This window comes from Drosophila ficusphila, unplaced genomic scaffold, assembly GCF_018152265.1.
Source record: "Drosophila ficusphila isolate 14025-0441.05 unplaced genomic scaffold, ASM1815226v1 contig_106, whole genome shotgun sequence".
Classification (NCBI taxonomy): Eukaryota; Metazoa; Arthropoda; class Insecta; order Diptera; family Drosophilidae; genus Drosophila; species Drosophila ficusphila.
In genome coordinates this window covers 13,656,017-13,676,050 of record NW_025063993.1, presented here as the reverse complement: position 1 = coordinate 13,676,050, position 20,034 = coordinate 13,656,017, and the positions used below count along the sequence as shown (strand labels likewise).

The 20,034-nt window shown below is 37.9% G+C and overlaps 1 protein-coding gene across 1 annotated transcript in view; it reads left to right on the top strand.

The window, feature by feature from the left end:
* Positions 1–20,034, top strand: part of LOC108087554 (SCY1-like protein 2) — a 24,288-nt gene extending 4,254 nt beyond the window's left edge. Inside the window, 16 exon segments of the mRNA XM_017184979.2 lie at positions 113–268; positions 348–468; positions 557–652; positions 1,225–1,370; positions 1,821–1,951; positions 4,507–4,621; positions 5,011–5,156; positions 6,336–6,489; positions 7,056–7,232; positions 7,293–7,365; positions 7,919–8,055; positions 8,128–8,341; positions 10,581–10,834; positions 11,700–11,759; positions 14,720–14,899; positions 18,008–20,034. Coding sequence (XP_017040468.2) covers positions 113–268; positions 348–468; positions 557–652; positions 1,225–1,370; positions 1,821–1,951; positions 4,507–4,621; positions 5,011–5,156; positions 6,336–6,489; positions 7,056–7,232; positions 7,293–7,365; positions 7,919–8,055; positions 8,128–8,341; positions 10,581–10,834; positions 11,700–11,759; positions 14,720–14,899; positions 18,008–18,034 — 2,187 coding nt within the window. The 3' untranslated portion in view covers positions 18,035–20,034.

Genomic DNA, 20,034 nt, shown 5'->3' with positions numbered 1-20,034 from the left:
AGAATACAATGCGGTTTTAGCTTCTAATTTCAAAAAGCCAACAAGGATTTACTATTATTTTAAAAATCCTTTTTCTTCTTATGTAAATAAATTAAATTTTTTCTCTGTGCAGGAATCGAAGACATACGAGAGCACCAATGTGACGCCGGCGGCGAGCGGAACGGCAGCGGTCCAGGCCCAGGCGGCGACGAGCACTCTGCCCCAGCGGCCGGCTCATGCCAAGGAATACAATTTCTTGGACATGGAGCTGAAGTACGGCTTCCTCCAGGTGAGTGGCAGCTGGCAGGTGGCCGTGGGCCAGAGAAGCACCCCTTGAAACGACCGCTTGGCGCTCCCCTGTTTTCCAGCTGACCGAGGCTTTGGCGTATCTGCACTATTCCGGTCACGTAATTCATCGCAATGTGTGTCCATCTTCTATCCTAATAACTAAGCGCGGTATCTGGAAGCTCGCCGGCATGGAGTATGTGGGTAAGTGCGGTCCTCCCGGAGAATCCCGAAATTGAAATGGATTGGCCGGCTCAGCATTTGTATTCATATTCGCATATTCGGATTGCAGAGCGAATGAACGAGAACGATTTGAACAGCTCCATTCCGTGTCCGCCGTGGAGCAACCGTGTGTCCAAGATGGCCCAGCCGAATCTGGACTTTATGGGTGAGTGCCTACAGATTGGTCATGCCCTTTTCCACCTTAGTGCTTTCGGAAAAGTCAACAGAACTGAGCACCATCAATTTGGGACTTTCTTATGTCAAAGTAAATGATTTGTCATGGGTGAAGTGGGAATTTAGTAGGTATACTCCTAGATCCAAGGGCTGTTTGATAACTAATGGTGATAAAGATATATATTGAGTAGATAATAGTATTATTAAAGTATTAAGTGTGATAAAAAACGACTTTAAATAACAAAAAAGGTAACATCTATAAAATTAATAAATCAAATTTGGTCTCATATAAATAGGTAACTTGAAATTTCTTTACCTATGTTATAAAAAGTTGATTATGATTAAAGCTTTATTGATGTTGAAATACCATTTTGTTAGCTTAATAAATGTTTTAAGGACATTCATGCTATACGTAATATGCTAACCTAATTCAATATAAAATGTTCTTTGTCTACTTATCGCATGTATTCTTTAGAAATTTACCTCTTCAATTTCTAACAATTTGCAATTTGCTTGTATTTACATGGTTTTTATTTATTTAAATTTTTTTTTATTGCCACTTAGCTCCCGAAACTCAGTCGACGTCCAAGTGCAGCCTGCTGAGCGACATGTTCTCGCTGGGAATGGTGATCTGCGCGGTGTTCAACAACGGAAGGCCGCTGATCCAGGCGGGCAACTCCACCTCCAACTATGCAAAGCAAATGGAAACGGTGGGTAAACAATTTCTAATTTCTGAATGGCCAGGAAGCAATGGACGGGGAAGCATTCGGGGAAAAGTGGACCGAACTGGGCGACAAGTGCCAATTGGATGGATGAAAAGTTTTGAGCCGGAGCAAAACGCTTGGATGGGCTTGTTTGCGCGCTGTAATTAGATTCGCAGCTTTGTCAAATGCAAATGTAATCAAAAAGTCCACTTGAAACTCTAATTATTTTGCCACTTGTGCGGACAGGTGACGGAGCTTCAGAGGAATATCAGATATCCCGCGGGCGGTAGTCATTAAAACTTTTCATCCTGTCCGTGGCATTCGAAGTCGTTACTTTACTTTCCCAAAGTCCCCAAGTGGTTTCTAATGTTGTGGCAAACTTTGTTTCGGTTATGCTTATGGAGAGTTTCAACCCCCCACCCCCCTCCCTTCTTGTTTTCCCTTCCATCGTTTCAGTTGGATGATCTGGTCCACAAGCTGATGCCCAGACTGCCAATTGCCCTGCAGGAGGCCACTTCTCGAATGGCCAGTCGAGATGCAACGGCCAGACCCACCGCCCAACTGCTGCAGCTCATCAAGTACTTCATGTGAGTGGGCAAATTAATTAACTTCCAGCCAAGACGCAAAGCTACAGGAAGCAGCAGAAACTGTGCGGGTTTCCCTCAAAGTTTCTGTTTGAGTTCCAAATGAAATTGACACCTGTTGGGAGCAATCAAACACACACACACACCACGCGCATACACACATAAAACACAGTTTGTTCCTGGCGACACGCAATCTCTAAGCCAATTTGTACCTGTAGCTGAAATTCAATTGCAGGTTTCGTTTTTTTTTTACCCCAGCCAACCATACATCCTGCCACCTCCTTGCCTCAACCGACACACGCACACTTTAATTACGTCTGTTTGCCAAATGAAAGCGGTAATCAGACCTGAAAGACATTCACAATGCAAAGCGAATGGGAGCTGTGCAGTTGGAAAAAATATAGGACAAATTGGCGAGAGTATATTTTAAAGAGATTATTTTTTTAATTTTGCAAAAACTTCATTACGCTTGGGGTATTTTAAAGTTTCATTAAATTACACAACAAAAACGATGTATTAGAAGAACATTAGAAGCTTTCTTGTAAAAACTATAAAAAGTATCAAAGGAATTTATTCATTTCTTAATATTAAAAATTTTAAAGGAAAAAACTTAAATTCTTACTTTTTTCCTATCTTAAACCAGCACTTAAAATCTCATAACTTTCCTTAATGATTTTCCACTTTGTATTGGTATACATCAAAATGCTTGTGATTTAGTCCCTTGAGCAACTGCATCCTTAGTTTGATTTCAATTTTTGAGTCGATTTTCACAAGCCCTTTGTATGATTACACCACCTTAGTTATTTTCTGAGTGTAAGAAGTCGCTGCTCCTCGACTGATTGTACTGTGGTAGTTGAGCTGGAGTGGCGTTGCTTCCACAAGACAGGCTGCCTGACTCTGGGATTTATGACGACAGCAGCTGTTGCCCTGCCTCCCGTTGAGATCTAAATGGAAGGAAAGGCGGGGAAATGCGGGAAGCTCAAGGGGGAGGCGACGTGCCGCGTTTAGACAAACAAAGCCAACGATGGTTGAAGATGGCTGAAGTGGCGGCATAAACCAGGCATGAACTACATCAATGCCCAGCTAGGGAATACCGCCGCCTGTCTCCAGGATATATGTATAGTATGCCCCATAGGTGAATTGAATGTAAAGTAGCGCAAAGCGTTGCCAATTGTGTGGTAATGCCGCTGCTGGAGCCATGTGAATCGAATTGAAATTGGCTTTTCATAAGTGCAATTTCGTGAAGTAATCATGGACGGGTCAAGATCCCTCTTGTTTATTTATTTATAATTGTTTATGGATTTCTTTTTCTATGATGATAGGTAAGGGATTTGTTTTTATGGATTTTATCAAGCTTAAATTATTGAATATGTTGTTAGTTGTTTGTTGTTTTCTTTGTTAATAAATTATTATAGATCTGCTGAAGTTTTCTTAAATATATATATTATTCCGAAAAGGATGCGGCATCATCTATCTTCCTCTGATTTAATTAGTTCTTTATTTTTCTTATTTATTTGTTATATTATATTCGCTTAAAATTTATGTATAAATTACCATTTAATATCGATTACCATGAGAACAAAACCCATATACCTCGTGTTACCATTTACGCATCTAAATGTGCTGACAGAATCAGCAGAAACAGTGAGAGCACCAGCATGTTGCTCCACCGGAAAAGCACCACCAGCATCAGAATCCCAACCACCTTACAACCCTCCTTTGCCGCCTTTAGTCATCCAGTCAGTTAGTCAGTCAGTCAGGTTGGTGGCAGCACTTTGAAGTTAATTTAAATGTTGTCAACATTTTCCGCGTTTTTAGCAGCGTATGCAAATGGATTGAGTGTCTTGGCAATCAGTGGCAAGTTAACTTTCCTCCTTTTAAGCTCAAGTAGCAGATTTCAAATGGGATTCTTCCGCTCGGACGATTGCCCTGATTAAGTCCACAAGAGAGGCGAAATCAACTGGACTACGCGGCGTATACGCGATGCGATTTGGTTTCATTGTTTAACTAAGCGAAACTAAAGCAGTTCACATTTATTTTCCATTTGTGGCAATTTCATGGCTCTCATCTGCTCGGTGCCAGATAACCGGGTAGAACCACGCAAAAAAAAAACCCCCAAATGAAATGGGATGCGGGTGGAAAGTAAACACTTTTAGCAATTAAATTCCCGCAATTTGATTTACATAACAATAAAAAGTATTTCGAGTTCCGTTTTAGAAAGTTTTTGGCTCCCGACTGGCGCTCTGCGGGGACTTAATATTTTAATTACGCCGTCACCGAGATAAATATTGCCTTTAGCTAATTTTTGCGGGATTTCCTGTGGCATTTCTATTTGATGTTGTTTTTTGTTTGTTTTTCGCACTTGCAGATTAATGTTTAATTGATGCCATTTACCGACTAATCCAGCTACAGGCATTTAATATAAAAAAAAATGCAATTAAGCACTTAAAGCGATTACACAATTTGTATTTATACATTTTGCATAAAGAGCGGGCAAATAAAGAAATTTAATTTGCTGCCATCGACTTAATGTTGTCATATTTTTTCTGTTTTCACAGCGATACGCCGATAAACGCTCTCAAATTCCTGGACGTGGTCAACATGAAGGACACGCAGCAGAAGTCGCAGTTCTACAAGACCACCTTGATAGAGGCCATGCCGTTGATACCACGTGTAAGTGGCTCGCATTTATTTATTTTTTGTGCCGCTTTTTTTGTTGTCTTCATTCACCGGAAACGGATGCAGCCTGTTGGACAAATTTTTGGGCCAACGAACTGACAGGACATTAATCATTAACGGCGCCAAGTTGTGCGCTTTACGGCCAAACAATTTGTGAATTACGAGCCGTTTTATGTCAGTTGCAAAAATGTTGCCACTGTCCTTTGTTTTCCCTCGAGGAAAACGGAAGGAGTCCGTCCTTTCCTCTTTTTTTTCATTGTTAGCCATTGTCTGATGCCGTTAATGACGGCTTAGTATTGGCAATTGAAATGACATAGACTGGTTAATGACTCTTCGCATTTTCCACCTTTTTCTTCGCTTTATTTTATTTCTCCTTTTTTTAGAAACTCTGGTGGCAGAACATCTGGCCCATGCTCAAGTCGGAGATCAACAATAACGAGGTCCTTGCCGCAGTCCTGCAGCCGGTCATGCTCTTTGTCCAGGAAGCCACGCACACGGAATACGACAACCTCATGTCGGCCACCATGAAGTAAGTATTTAAGTATTTATAGTCTATCGGTTGGAAGAGACAATAGAATCGAATGCCAGACCACAATGGAAAACCGAGCTATTGGTCTTTATGCGACTAGAAGCGGCTTTCAAAAATAATTATAGGGGTGCTACATTGGATTAGCTACAAATTGGTAGTTTCAAACTATAAATTAAAAGCTGAATTAAAAACCAATGGAAAATAAACAGAAATTAATGTGGTATAAATAAATACTTAAATGGTATTTAGAGATTTGCTTGGTAGAACGCGATAAATAACAATAGAATGCAAACTAAAAATAAAATAAAACAAAAACTGAAAGATAATGCAAAATGGCATTTACGCAAAAATAAATCTCTTGGAATCTCATGGTTTTGGCATTTAGAAAAATAATTTAAAGTGCGTTTGAATACATAGGAGTATTATACAAAATTAGCGAAAATAAAATAGGAAGGACATTGTTAATATAAATATTATTTTATATTTTAAAAACCTACCGACATCAACGATAATTGTTTAGAGATAAGGAGACTTAAAACTAATATTATTTTCCGCAAAGATGAACAACCGGAAACCAATTCCAAATAATGCATGGATGTTTAAAATGCCATTTCCATTCAATTATATTCATATTTAAAAGTAGAGTCCGGCTTTAAAAGTTTTTCAATCATGTCTTTGCCCTTTTGTTCTTGTCCAGCGATCCGAACTTTGTGTTTGAACAATTGAAAAACTTTCACGACACATTTTTTTTATATGTTATTCAATTTTCATGACATTTTATTGCGCCCACTGCGACGGGCGACAGTTCGTATTGTAATTTATAGAGCTCCGTTGGCAAACTTTCCCAGTGCCTGCAAAAAACAGGGGCGTGGCGAAAAAGTGGGCGGAGAGGCCGGGAGTGCTCACCTTTGGTGGCTGCCGTGCATAAATTAGTAAAACACACAGAACACCCGCACCACAATGTCTACCGAAAAGAGAAAAGCGAGTTCACTACTTACTTTGCCGAAACTTGGCGACAAACTTTGTGGCCACTTGTAAGACGCTTATTGACACCCGGCCATCAGATAAAAGAAACTTGGCCCGCCGAACTTGAACATTTATTTTTAGTAATCTCCTTTGGAAGAAACGAAACGTATACGTGGAAAAGTTTTCACTAATCAAATCTGTGATATATCGCAGGATCATTTACAACACACCGAAATCGATTCAGGCCAGCGTCACGCTGCTCGAGAATTTGCATTTGATTATCGAGAAGACGAAGCCGGAGGACGTCACCACGGACATAATGCCGATGTTGTTCTACTCCTTCGACAGCTCCACGATACAAGTGCAGGTGAGTGCTCCACTCGGATATGCAAATCACTCCAGACTCCAGACGCCGCCGAATCCAAATGGAAATGCGAATGCGAAAGGCAATGGCAATGGGTTGGCGGAGCTGATTGTGTAATTACAGCAGCAATTTCTTAATTAACTGCGACTCAGAGTCTCACTCAGGGAACAAAAGTGCCCCAGCAAGTGAATTTGCATTTTCTTTCCGCAATTGCGAGTGCTTACGAAGGGAATAAAATTCAAATTCAATAAATGTAAAAAATGTTACGTACACAGGGAAAAATAAATATTTTTTTAGGGTTACGAGAGGAATTAATTTACATTAAAAAAAATATACTTTTTAAGGATTTTAATCATAAATATTGAATAGATGCTTTGCATAATAAAAATATTTTTTTCTTAACAAAAAAAAGGATATAAAGAATGTTACATTTGTGTAAATGTGTCATCCAGAATGATTTCTTTTTTACTTAAAATATTTATATTTAATATAATAAATATATTACTATACATTTATTTTTATTTTTTGAATACACATTTTTAAATCCTTCAATTAAATTCCAAACTTAGAGCGCTGCCGTTGTGGCCGTGGCGAATGTCTTCGATAGCATCGACGAGCTCTCCATCCGTCGAATGGTCCTGCCCAAGGTGAAAATGGTGTTCGAGAAGAACATAACCGATCCGAAGATAGTGCAGAACGTGCTGATGTGCATCGAACGAGTCATGGACCGAATGGAGCGGGCTCAGGTGGGAAACCCAATTTATTTTAAGGTCTACACTTTCACATATATCATATTTCTACGACAGGTCATGGATGAGGTGCTTCCGCTCCTGGCAAACATTCGCATTCCCGATCCCGATATCATCATGCGTACTGTGCGTAAGTTGAACCACAATGCCTGCGGCAGATTCACACACCTTCGGATTCCATTGTTTTTATAGGCCATTATCAAAAACTAATTAAAGAGCATGACACACAATTTTCCCCTTGGCCCACTTCGAACAATGCAGATTTACACCAGTTTATCACATGCTAACATGGATAAACACTAATTTCCCTCAGAGGCCTCCTCTCAAGCAAATTTTACACAAGCTGACAATTTGATTTAGAGTTTGTGAAAACGTTGAGTTTATTGGCGAACAGGTAGATTGCATTGTTCTTAAAGCTACTGGATTTTATTGTTTCGGGGTTAGAGTGACAAATATTTTCATTGAGTTAATTCTTTATCTTAGAAGTGTTTATGGAGACTCAAGTTAATTAGGCTTTACTAATTGAGTCGCCAAGCTAAATATTCAGATGTGAAGGTTTTACCTTTATGGTGTCTTGTGCTTGTAAACTTTTCCCTAAGCTAAATTGAAAATTTTAGAGCTTTTGAGTCAGTGCATTATTGAAACTTTCCGAGTAATACGCTTATGGTAATTAAATTTTCAAGGCATCTATCACAAATTGTTTGTGGACAAAACATACGGACTGACCGTCGAGACGATGGCCACCAATGTGCTTCCTCTGCTCATTCCGCACACCGTGAATCCTTCACTCAATTTCGAGCAATATTGCTACCTGCTGGAGGTGAGTGCTTCCACGAAAATATGGAATTATTTCGGCGCTGAAACTACATGGAATGCGCTGTTGTTTTTCCAGGTGCTGCAGCAAATGCTGGAGGCAATCGATCGGCAGCAGAGGAACAAATTAAAGCTGGACAATCTGTCGATGGCCTCGCCGGAAAGACACCGCACCCTGCGCCACCAGTTCTCCACGGACAACATGAATGCGCCTCCCTTCAACATTCCCAACTTGCGGATAGATCAACGCAAGACCTCCAGCGCCGAGGACATGGCACGCAAAAACTCAGGCGGTAAGTGGATCCAACTAATCTTAAATATAATTATACATATACTCGGAGGGGAACTTAGTTGGTAAACATACTTTCTAACGAGAGCGTCCTATAAAGTTTTAGAATTTATAAATAATACAAGACAGAACTAACATTGAAAAAACGAAAACAACTAAAGCCCTTGTCAGTTAATAAGAGCACTCAATTAAAGTAAAATGTGCACTTTCGGAAAGTGGCATTAAATATACAAATAATATTTGTGGCAAATTTTAAATTAATTATGCACAGCTACTTTTATGTAGAATTATTTAGCAATGCGCTTATATGGGCTCATAACTAATGCATGAAGTAATGAAAAGTAAACAAAATTATGGAACTTAGAATTCGGCCGTCCCTTTATGGATGTTACTGAATCTGTATTTATGGCTGAGTGGCCGCCTGTGGGCATGTATAATTGAAAATTTCGTTGTGATTTCGGTTTGATATTCATCGAACGTGACAGAAGCCCGTTTGGTCCTGCCCACTAATCAGGCGGCTCCTTCGAAATCGAGCCATTGTGCTGGGCCATTTAATTGTATTATCCTGGCCATGATAATTTTATAATGACCAACATGAAAATCAAAAGCACCGCCGCCAGCCGAGTATTATCAGCCATGGAAACACAGGCTGCACTGCCTAATGAACTTTCGCCCTAATGATGATTTATTATGATGGCCCTAATCGCCCGCAGGCACGACTCCAGTTCAGCTCAGCCCGTCTCAGTTCGGCCCACTGTGCCACTGACAATTTGCCATTGCCGAGGTCAGAGCCACCTTGAACCCACTAACCCGCCAACCAACCCACCGACGCAACCCACTTGTTAATTTCCACCTTGCCACATGTCTGCAGCTGCTGTTGCATATTGCCACTTAAAAGTCAGAAACAAACGAGGCCAGGCCATTTGAGGTATTTGGGAGCAGAGTTACCGAGTCGAAGATAGTGAAATGCAGAATTCCTGAATAGAGCGAAAAGTTTTGAGATTATTGCCTTCAGCGAAATACTTCGTCTTTTTATTCAGCTTAATAAAAATGTTAAAAATTTCCAGAAATCACTAAAGTATAATTAGTGATTTCTGGAAATTTTTAACATTTTTATTAAGCTGAATAAAAAGACTTCTATCCGTACACAAAAAAATTTGTACATTCAAATTGTACATTACTTGACAAGTTACTCATTAATCATTAATGATTCAAAATGAAGAATTTGTCAAATTAATTTGTATACGTACATTTTAAGTTATTACTTTAATGTTTTAAATTCCCTTAAACAACAAGCTCTGGAGCTTTATTTTTATTCAACAAGTTCCATTGCAGTTCATTAAAACCTAAAGTTTAACCAACCGAAAAAAATCTGCTCAAAAAAGCATCCAATTCATTTGTTCGCGCTCTTTGTGTAAATCAACATTAATCGAATGGCAAAGGCTGAATGACTCGTGCAACCTTGACAATTTCCAGGCATTCAAGTTAATAACTTTTCGCCAAAACTGCCTCTGAAAGGCGATGCAAGAGGGGTGAAAAGAGGATTGCGGGGAGAAATCAGGTGCAGCGGCCACAACCGCAAAATGTACAAATGTCCTTGGCAGTGACAGAATCACAGGCGAGAGAATCCTTGGCTGCCTGCGTTTCGGGTTTTCGGTTTGTCGGTTGTCGGTTTTTGGCACTGACTGCGGTCCCATCGCCGACAAAATCTACGTGCTTGTGTTTTGGGCCCATTCCTGCCACCATTATTAGTCCTAATTAACTTCGCAACACAATGTCGGCGTGTAAGCGTATCGTATCTGGTTGAGAGCAGCATTCCCTTATGTGTTTGTATACTGAGAAAAAATATTGAAGGCAAATTGCGTAGTAGTAACATTAAAATAAAGTAAAATAAATAACAAGAATTTTTTAAATGGTTATGAAAACAATATTGCGAGGGAATAAACAATTTTGGGAATTATATCAAAGGAATAAGGTTTATGTATAATCTGGTTTAGAATTCATAATTCTTAATAAAACTTAAATTAAATGTAGTAAATTATTATAGAATAAAATATTTAAGAAACACTCGATAATCTTGTATGCTACAAAGTACTTCTTCTTATTTAATATAATAATATGGATAAAAAAATGTATAAAAAAAATTATCTACAAAAAAAGTTCATACCTTATCTCTCTGCTTTTTTTTCTGATGATTAATTTCCCCACTTTTTTTCTCGGTGTAATTCATTGTTTTTATGTAGGCTCCGGCATGCTGGGCGGCTGGTGGTTCGGCTGCTCGCCGTCCTCGCCGGACAGCAATTTCCTGCGCGTGGGCAACGTGTTCCCCAACCGGCGGCTGTCGGACAACACGCTGATGACCCCCAAGATCCGGATAGCGCCCTCGTGCGCCTCCTCGCCGGGCGGGACTCCCGGCAGCGGACTGCCGACACGTCGCCACTCGAGCATTGGACCGCAGGAGCGGCGGGGCTCCACCATCAATTTGTCACCGCCAACTGTAAGTTGTTTGTTTCTGGTTCGGTTTCAGTTTCAGTTTTCAGTTTCCATTTTCGTTTTCGATTTTTATTTATTTTTTGATTTATTTCTTTTTTTTGGTTTTCTGTTTGGCTTTTATTTTGTGGCCAAGGCCATTGTTTGTTGTGGTTTTATTCCCAACGCCCTGGTTTATTTGTTTTTGCCCTATTTTCCGCGATGCCACTCGAATGGCCAGTCGACGGCCACCAAAGGCTCGCCGTTATTTGATTTTTATTGATGTTTAATTTTGAGTGCGCCCTGTCGCTTCTCTGTTTCCTTGGTTTGGCTTTTCCAGCAGTTCATGTGCCATGTTTAACCCGCCGAACTACTCTGTATACTACTACTACTTATAGCCAACTATATAGCTATAGTTATAGCGCATAGCGTTTATCGTGTTTACTACAGTCTACTACAGTTACAGTTACAGTTTACAATTTACAATTTACAATTTACAGTTTACAATTTACAGTTAACAGTTTATAGTTCTCAGTTCTCAAAGCGAACATCGACCACATGACTACGTACAAAACCAAAAACAAGAAACATTCCGTTCTGGGTTCAATTCACTCTTTCGTTGGTACTTTCATTTCCGATCTGATCAGTTATGAATGCAATTATGTATTAGCTCATTTCCTTCCCGATTCCGCAGCGAAGTCAACATACCACAGATGCTCTAACACACACTCTCTTATATCTTATCTCCCCCGATCTGAACCGATCACTTATACACTCTACAAAAAAACCACAAAAATCTTAAAAAATTATTACATTTTTACAAACAACAAACTGCGTTGTCTTCGGGGTCTTTTCGATCGCCTTAAATTATATTTCTCCTTCCAATTATTTAGTACGGTGCCCGCGGTAGCTCCGGATCGAGTCTATCGGTGCCATCCACTTCGGTCTATGTTGTAAGTCTAAAAAACAAAGCAATCCCAGTTATGCGAATCCTGAATTACAGTGAACATTGCGAGCTTCGATCCAGTCGAAGATATTGTATCCTTGAAGGCAAATAACTAGAATTTGGTTTCATAGAATAAATATTTTTCCAAAATTATAGTTTTGATGCGAAAATATATAAAAAATTAAATCCTTAAAAAGCTGACCCAAAAAAGCTAAATAAAACCTACAGCTTTTGTAATACAAACATTTTTTGAATATTGGTTTCTTGAAAAAAATTATAGAGATGTACTTATAAACATTTTTTGAGTAATTTGAGTGTTGCATATTGCATTTACAAATATAAATAAAATTTTATTGAAAATATTTTTTTATATAAAAATGTCCTTTTACAAATGCTTAAGAATTGGTAATACTTCAGTAAAAAATTGCCCAATAAAAAGATCTCGTAACTTAAAAAATTTTATAACTTTTTTTTTGTAATTATGTAAAAGGCCTCTTCAAGGATATAAATCCTTTATACACTTGGTTAGGCCCATCTGAATGGATTCGTTTGCAATTCTTGTGCGAGTTGTCGGCAGCACTTTAAGCCAGCAGCGAAATGGACTTTGTCTTGCCAAGTTGTTAACTGTCGTTTCATTGTTATCGCTGTCGTTGTCGTCTCCAAAAGCACTTCAGAGCTAACTTTCTGTCCTGTTTACCCACACACACAAATCACTTGAACAATACAACGATTGCCAGCCCAAAATGGCGAACGGAGGCCAAAGGATGCGTTTCCGTTTCCGCTTCTATTGCTCGCTCGCTCGCACCCGTCTCTTGCTGGCCTCTTTTTCGATATGTACTCGTATTTTGGGACTGCAACTGCAACTGCGTTTGACTATGAATATGAATTTGAATTTGAATTTGACTTGCTGCCTAAATCTCTCGTTCTCGTTCTCGTACTCGTTCTTGTGCTGTTATTTGGATGGAAAACCTGTTGCAAGAATAATTGAAACTTTGATTTAATATGTTTATGTTTCATACATCTTATTTGAGTTTTCAAACTTTATTTTGTGCATTTGCTGCGCTGCTGCTATCCGTTTCTGTACATGTATCCATTCATCTCTGTTTGTTCTCAATTTCTTAAGTTTTTGTGTGGTTCTTCGTTCAGTTTCGAGTTTCAAGAGTCCTGTTCTTGAGCTTCTTGTCTGCCTGTTCTTCCGTTCTCTGTCTCTTTCTCTCTGGGATTGGGCGATACAAAAGACTATGCTAATATCCAGTACGGTGTATATATAATGCAGTCGACTCTGTCCTTACTTTTTTGTTGTCTTTGGTGTTCTTGTTATTTTCTTTGCCTAGCTACGTATCCTATTATTGTTTCTAAGTATACACAAAGTGCCTTCATTGGGGGAGAGTGCCGAAATAATGAAGTTCGGCGATGTAAATTTGATGACTTTTCAGCGAAATAATCGAATTCATGGAGAAAAAATCAATCACAATGCGGCGAGCTCGACGATAAAAATAGTAGCATACTTTTTAGGGCTTCAAGGAGAAGATGTCTTAAAAAAGATTTCTCGCAAAGAGAGGCATTCAATTTCGGGCTGTTAAAAGTTTTTCATTGAATAACACAAAAATAAAAGTGCTTTAACAAAAAACTACTTAAAGTTTTCCACTGAATTATAAATGGGAAACCTAAAGAAGTATAATTTAAATTTTTTTCAAGAAATTGATAATCTAGGAAGAAAAAAATCTACAAAATGGATAATACTAAAATGGAATAACAATTTGGGTTTATTATACTGTACTATACTATACTATACCTATACTTATACTATAATACTTGACTACTTCTTCATTAAATGTCCTGATCGTGCTCAGTGTTAATTTGATTTCGTTTCCATTTAACTCTGTTCATGTTTCGTTCGTATTAAAAAGAAAAAGACAAAATAAAAAATAAACAAAAATACATTATATCATACACACCTAAACACAAACACCACCATCTCTATATGTATTTAAATGGCTAAAAAATAAGCAAAAAAGAAATAAAAGCCATATTTTTGTGTATTTGTGCTGTTGAGTTTTTGAGCAACAGCGCTGTGAATTGATGTTAATTCGGGTTGTTTCTTTATTCAGCAAAAAAAAAAACACAAAACCAAAACACAAGACTGCGTTTATTTCATGTGTGTATATTTCCGTTCTTCATTTCATGTACGAACAAACAAATAATTGAAACAAAAATCGAATATACGTATAAATAAAAATAAAAAAAAATTCGCAGCTTGCACGGAGCATGATCGTGAGTACACGTTTCATAATTTCGAATTTTCCATTTAATTTTCTCTTTCAGTCTCTTCGGCTCACACCCTAATTTTTCCTCAACTGCCTTTCAACTATTTAAGGTCTAGACACGCACACCCACACACAATCAAATACTCACACACACACGCACACACGCAGTATGCTGATATTAAATTTTATGTTAATGTAATTTGATTTCATTTGCCCCGCCCACCTCCACCTCCCGCCTTTCATGTCTGCGAGGCCAAATTTGATTTGGAATATGTGCATAAATACCCGAACGCATTCAGAATCATGTGTACATACCGCTAACCCATATATATATTCTTATTCAGTTGGACTTTCTGTGTTCTGCAATTCGTTTGTATCAATGTTTTCGATTCGAGTTCGACCATTTCCTGTCTGTTGATTGATTGAGTTCGAGTTTGGCTTCGTTTCATTGTTGGTTTGTTGGTTTGTTCGATTGTTTGTTTGTTTGTTGGTTTGTTCGTTTGTTGCACCATCAGCTCAATGTATACTTATCCGTCGGTAAGGCTTGGGTTTAACCGCAAAAAAAAGAAACACACACCCACACCGCAGACCCTGTACATAGCACAAGAAAAAAGAAGATAATATATATATATAATCTCGATCCCGAAAGCATCCACCTGAAGTGCATGGTTAATGGCAAGCCCCGACTAATCTTCCAAAGAAATCTCCTTTATTGTACTCCCAAAAACAGGGTGGCTCCATGCCGAACACCTCGAGCAGTGTTCCCTTCCTGCTGTCGTCGAGTATGCAGTCGATAAGGTCGCGTCGCCAGTCCACCGTTCTGTCATCGGGTCCACTCGGCTCCGGATCGGGGCTACTGCAGCAGCTGGGATCCGGAATGGTAAGACAATTAACTTCCGTTTCCGGGACGGTTAGCCCCGTACCGCTGTTGCGGGTTAACGGCACACGAAACAGCAGCCACAGCAACGTCCGAAAGTGTCCGTCACTCAATATCACATTCAGTCAATAGTACGATCTGAACGAAATCGGTGAGGCTACGGCCAACGCCGATTCCAGCAGATACGGTTCAGCCAGCACCAGCAATTACTATTCCGGCTACAATTTGGGCCCAAATCCGAGTAGCTATGGCCTTCCTCCTTTCAATCAGAACCTCACCAATGTGCGCTACAAGGCCAAGCTGCGGAGCATGAATCTCAATCTCAATCCGCCACGGAATTAAAGCTCTGACCAAACAAATCAAAAATCAATTATCGAAAATCAAAAATCAAAGATCAATTGAACTGGAAACTAAATCAAAATGGATTTCAAGTTGTATTATGCAAAAGAGGGGCAGAGGGTAAAATGTAGCAAGGAAACATCAAGAAATAAATACGAGTACATGCCAAATCAATGAATGAACTACTATAGCCTAGTTATACGTACAAAATCAATACCAAACTTATATCTAAAATCGAATTATTATACCGATATTTATATGCATACTAATTAGTACGAATACGCAACTGTTGTTTTTTGGAGAATTTATTCAAGTCCTATATTTGTATTGTACTATAAGTGTTAATGTTGAAACATATCCGAAATCGTAACAAAGTTATCCACCACATAGCCCAAATTGGATACTACTAACTACTATTTATCCTTATTATTGATTGACATTATTAATTATCTTAGTTGTTGCCACTCCAATCGATTTTGAATCCTTATCCCAACAAACCAAAAACAGAAAAAAAAGAACAGAAAGAACTAAAAATCAAATAACGACCGTGTGAGTTGTCGAATTCAATTAGTGATTGGAAAATAAAATTTCAGCGAATCCCCAGAATTTGCCACCCACACACAAACACTATTGCCACTGTTGCCTGTGCGTGTGTGTATGTGTGTGTGTGTGTTGATGTGCGAAACGTGATGTTAACTTAATTTGAATCCTTTGGCGTTGTCGTCCTGGTAATCGTGCTTGTAAATGCAACGATAGTGTTATTACTGTTAAAGCCCACATTACCAGCTAGTTTAGCTTAAGCACCTGCACTATGAATTTATCGGATTTATGCCGGATTAAATGGCATACATCCTGCTCACACTCATGCGAGTTAGTTAGTTGGACCCGCAGTTATACTTTAATAGGGTAGATACAGTTAGCAACGTATATTAAGTTAATACAATTAAGTTGCTGTACACTGCAGTAATCAAGGTACATTGCTTATTAATTATTACGATAATTTGTAATTGTTTTTATAGTTTTAAAATATTTTGTTTTCAATTTTTGAAAATTGTTTAATGCTCTTTCAAAAACATTTGTGCATGGTTTAATTGCTTGTTTTTTTATTATAATTATATTAACTGGGAACTTGGGGTATTGCTTTTAAACTTTTTAAAATATTTTGATACGTTTAACGTTTTTTACATTATGAGAAGGCATCAGACAACAATTAAACTTTTTGCTATTTGCATTTTCTTAAAATTTAAAACTTCATCCAACGAAAATGCATGGGAATTTGAATCTTCCAACTTCATAGATCTTAAAATCTTTACTCTAGGTTTCACTGGACTTAATAAATATTAAAAAATTTAAGGATAGGTGAAAAACAATATTTTTTAGTAGTTCAAACTATAAGAAACAAAAACAAAACCGTTGAAATGCATGCGCCTGCAATTTTTATTTATTTGAAAAACAATTTGATTCAGCATTTTCTTGCAGCTGTAAAATATTGTTGGTGTTCCTAAGTGTTTTGGAATTGACGTTTTCCATGGCATTGTGAATGTATCTGTACTACTTGACTTGCCATTTTACTTTCTGCCCATCTGAACTGCACTATAGATATTCTGAAAATACAACAACAGAGAATTGAGATATTCAAATGAGAAAACTGGAGAAATGAAGATCAAATCGAAATAAGCTGCTGATCACAGAGATATTGTAAAATAAACATATGTGTAAACTTGATTGATTGACTGACACTGAAGGCTTCAGAAGGCTGCTATACCTGCTATCTTGCATATATCCACATATACCGATCTGAACTATATAGAAATCTGTTAACCGACTTACCAGATGTTGATATGCATTTGTATTGTATTTTACTCTATTGCGATTAAGTCATTGCGAATTTATTGTAACTTTTAAATGTATACTTGGCTTTTGCACAATCAGTGTTGCTTTGACCTTCAACCCAATTTGAATTCCCCACCCGCTTGTGCATTTAATATTTTGATTTGCTTTCGCCGTACTTATGATTATGATTATACTTCGAAATGTGCCTTAAGAGTTCAAAGGTTCTCGCATTCCAAGTGCGTAGTGCGTAGATTGTGCGACAAATCGTGAATATATATAGAAACCAACTTGATAAGATCGAAAAGAGTAGCTACCCATATCTAACGTAAGTCAACCGGAAGTGAGAGGTCGCCGGAAACCCCCGATTATACCCACACTCATCCACAATTGTACCTTAGTAGTAGTTTTGTAGTCACCCACAACATCCGGTGGAAGTCCAACACAGACACGTACACCTAGAAGTAAGTCGACCCTAGCTAAATGTTCGTAGTTTGAACCCCACAATATGCAATAGATCCCAGATAATCCAGATACTCTCCATCCCGCAAAATAACCGGAAAATAGGAACCAAACCCTGAGAATCGAATCGATGCATGAGAACCGAACCCGATGTTTCTCCCTACCCCTTTACCAAATTAATAAATACTACTCTTAATGGTAACCATATATTGTGTGTGAACCCCTTCTCTTCTAATTGTCTCCAATTATTTGGTGTTTTTCCCGTAATTCGTATTCGTAATTCCCGTAATGTACGTAATAACCGTAACGGAGTGCGAGATACTTCGAAACCAAGTAGCTTCAGCAGTTCCCAACGTATAGTATTTGCCCAGTAGCTAGATACCAATACCCAATTATGTAACAATATATGTATTTTGAAAATCGTTTGAAACCGAACAACCAGATTGATGGCCTAATTATCTTGCAACAACTCTATTACAGTATCAACTATTCTCCGGACGTAACTAAAGATACAGAAACGCAAAACAGATAAATACGTTCAAAAGAATCCAATTACTTTTCAATGCAATTTCGGTCCATTTATGAAACACCAGTAATCAACTTATATTAGCGCTATAAACAAAAAAATATATCAAATTGTAAACGTGTATACCAGAAGCAAGCTTAACTACGTATTTTCAGTCGAAACTCTAAATGTTGTTAGCCAATCCAATTCGATGTGACCAAAGCAACATAATAATCACAAATTAATTGTAATTTATCCAAAACAAAAGTGTCAAACACAACCCCACACAATCACACGATCCAGAGAAAACAAAGAAACACTATGCAGAATGCAATCAATTCATAGAAACCCAAGCTACTCTTAAATATATATTTATTATGAATGTTTACGCTAGGCCAAAGTACATGTCAAATATTCCTCTATGTGTCATTAGGCTCACGAATATCATTTTTATTCACACCATTGATAACCGAACCATATCACGTTACATCGGCAAGGGACGAAAACAGCAACGCAAATACAAAGTGTATATTTATTTTGCAAACATCAGTCATATCGTTATCTCAGATATACATAAATACAATGCCAAATAAGTGGAAATCGTGTACCTACATCGTACCTAGCACCATAAAAAACCAAACTTATCACAGAGCTTTACAGCAAACGCAATCAAAAAGAAAAAAAATATGAATATAAATAACCAAGAATGTGAAGAGATGTTTATTTTTAGCCAAGAACCTTGGGGGTTCCCGCCTGCGCCTTACAATGATGAATCACATATATAGACCCCATCATCCCAATCCAATCCATTATATATACACTCTGTTCAACTGGAATATCTCCAATCAATTCCACACCCAAAACTACTACTAAGGTGAATACACGAATATCCAATCCAAGGTCCACCGAACCAAATCTACTTATTAAAATCGGAATAGAGCCAGAATAAGAATAATTAATGAAGCCGATGTTCCTGAAGGCAATCTCAATCTCAAATTTATAGTCAATTTGTATAGTTGGGCAGCTAATACGCATATATTAGTGTGGTAAATGGTAAACTCTCGAAACTTTTTAGTGAAGAAGTCATTAATGTATTCATTACGTAAACTGCAATTAAAGCGATTATCATTGTTGTGGTATGTTTAGCGGAATAGAAGTGAATAAAGAAAAAACCAAATATGAATTTATATATGTATACAAGCAAGATGAAAGACGAACTCTACCTAGGACACGCTAAAACCTACTTTATATACATTAAATAATATGATCTGTGCTCTGAATAACGCGAACGGGAACGGGACAATCAAAATTCTACCGACACTATAATTACGAACTACGAATTTCCAACTACCAGTTAACGTTTTCTGTTTCGTTGTTGTCGTTGTGTTTGTTCGATCCTTGGGATCTGCGTTTGTTTAATGCCAGCTAATGATCTTGAAACTCCAGCATATCCTTGCCATGCACCCGAATCTGCTTTTGCATTTTGTTCAGTCTGAGTTTTCGTTTTCGTTATCGTTTTTATTTCGTTTACATTTTGCGATCTTAGACAAGGCATATCGATATGGTTTTCTAGCGTTTAATCGTACGTATACATAATTAGATTTACTTAATTTTAATTAATGTTTACGTGAAGACACACAACTAAACAAACAAACCAAAAAAAAAAAAAAAAAAAGAAAAGAAAAGGGGAAAACCAAAAGCTCAAACTGGACTGAACATTTAAGAATTATATTATGTACATTATTGAATTGCATTTGATTGTGTGAAGATCGTTTTAATGAGAATAACTACGGTTAATATTAAAGGGTATTATATTTGTATTCGAATTTGTATGTAACTCTGATCGTATGTACGTTATGTTATCGTAAGTGTGACATCCTAGAACCTGTAATGAAATTGAAATTGAAATTGAAATGAAGCCAACTCTGTCTCTTGTGATTCTATTGTGATGCTATGGGAGTCAAGCAGCACTCAACTGTTTTTATGCCTCTTAAAGTTTAAA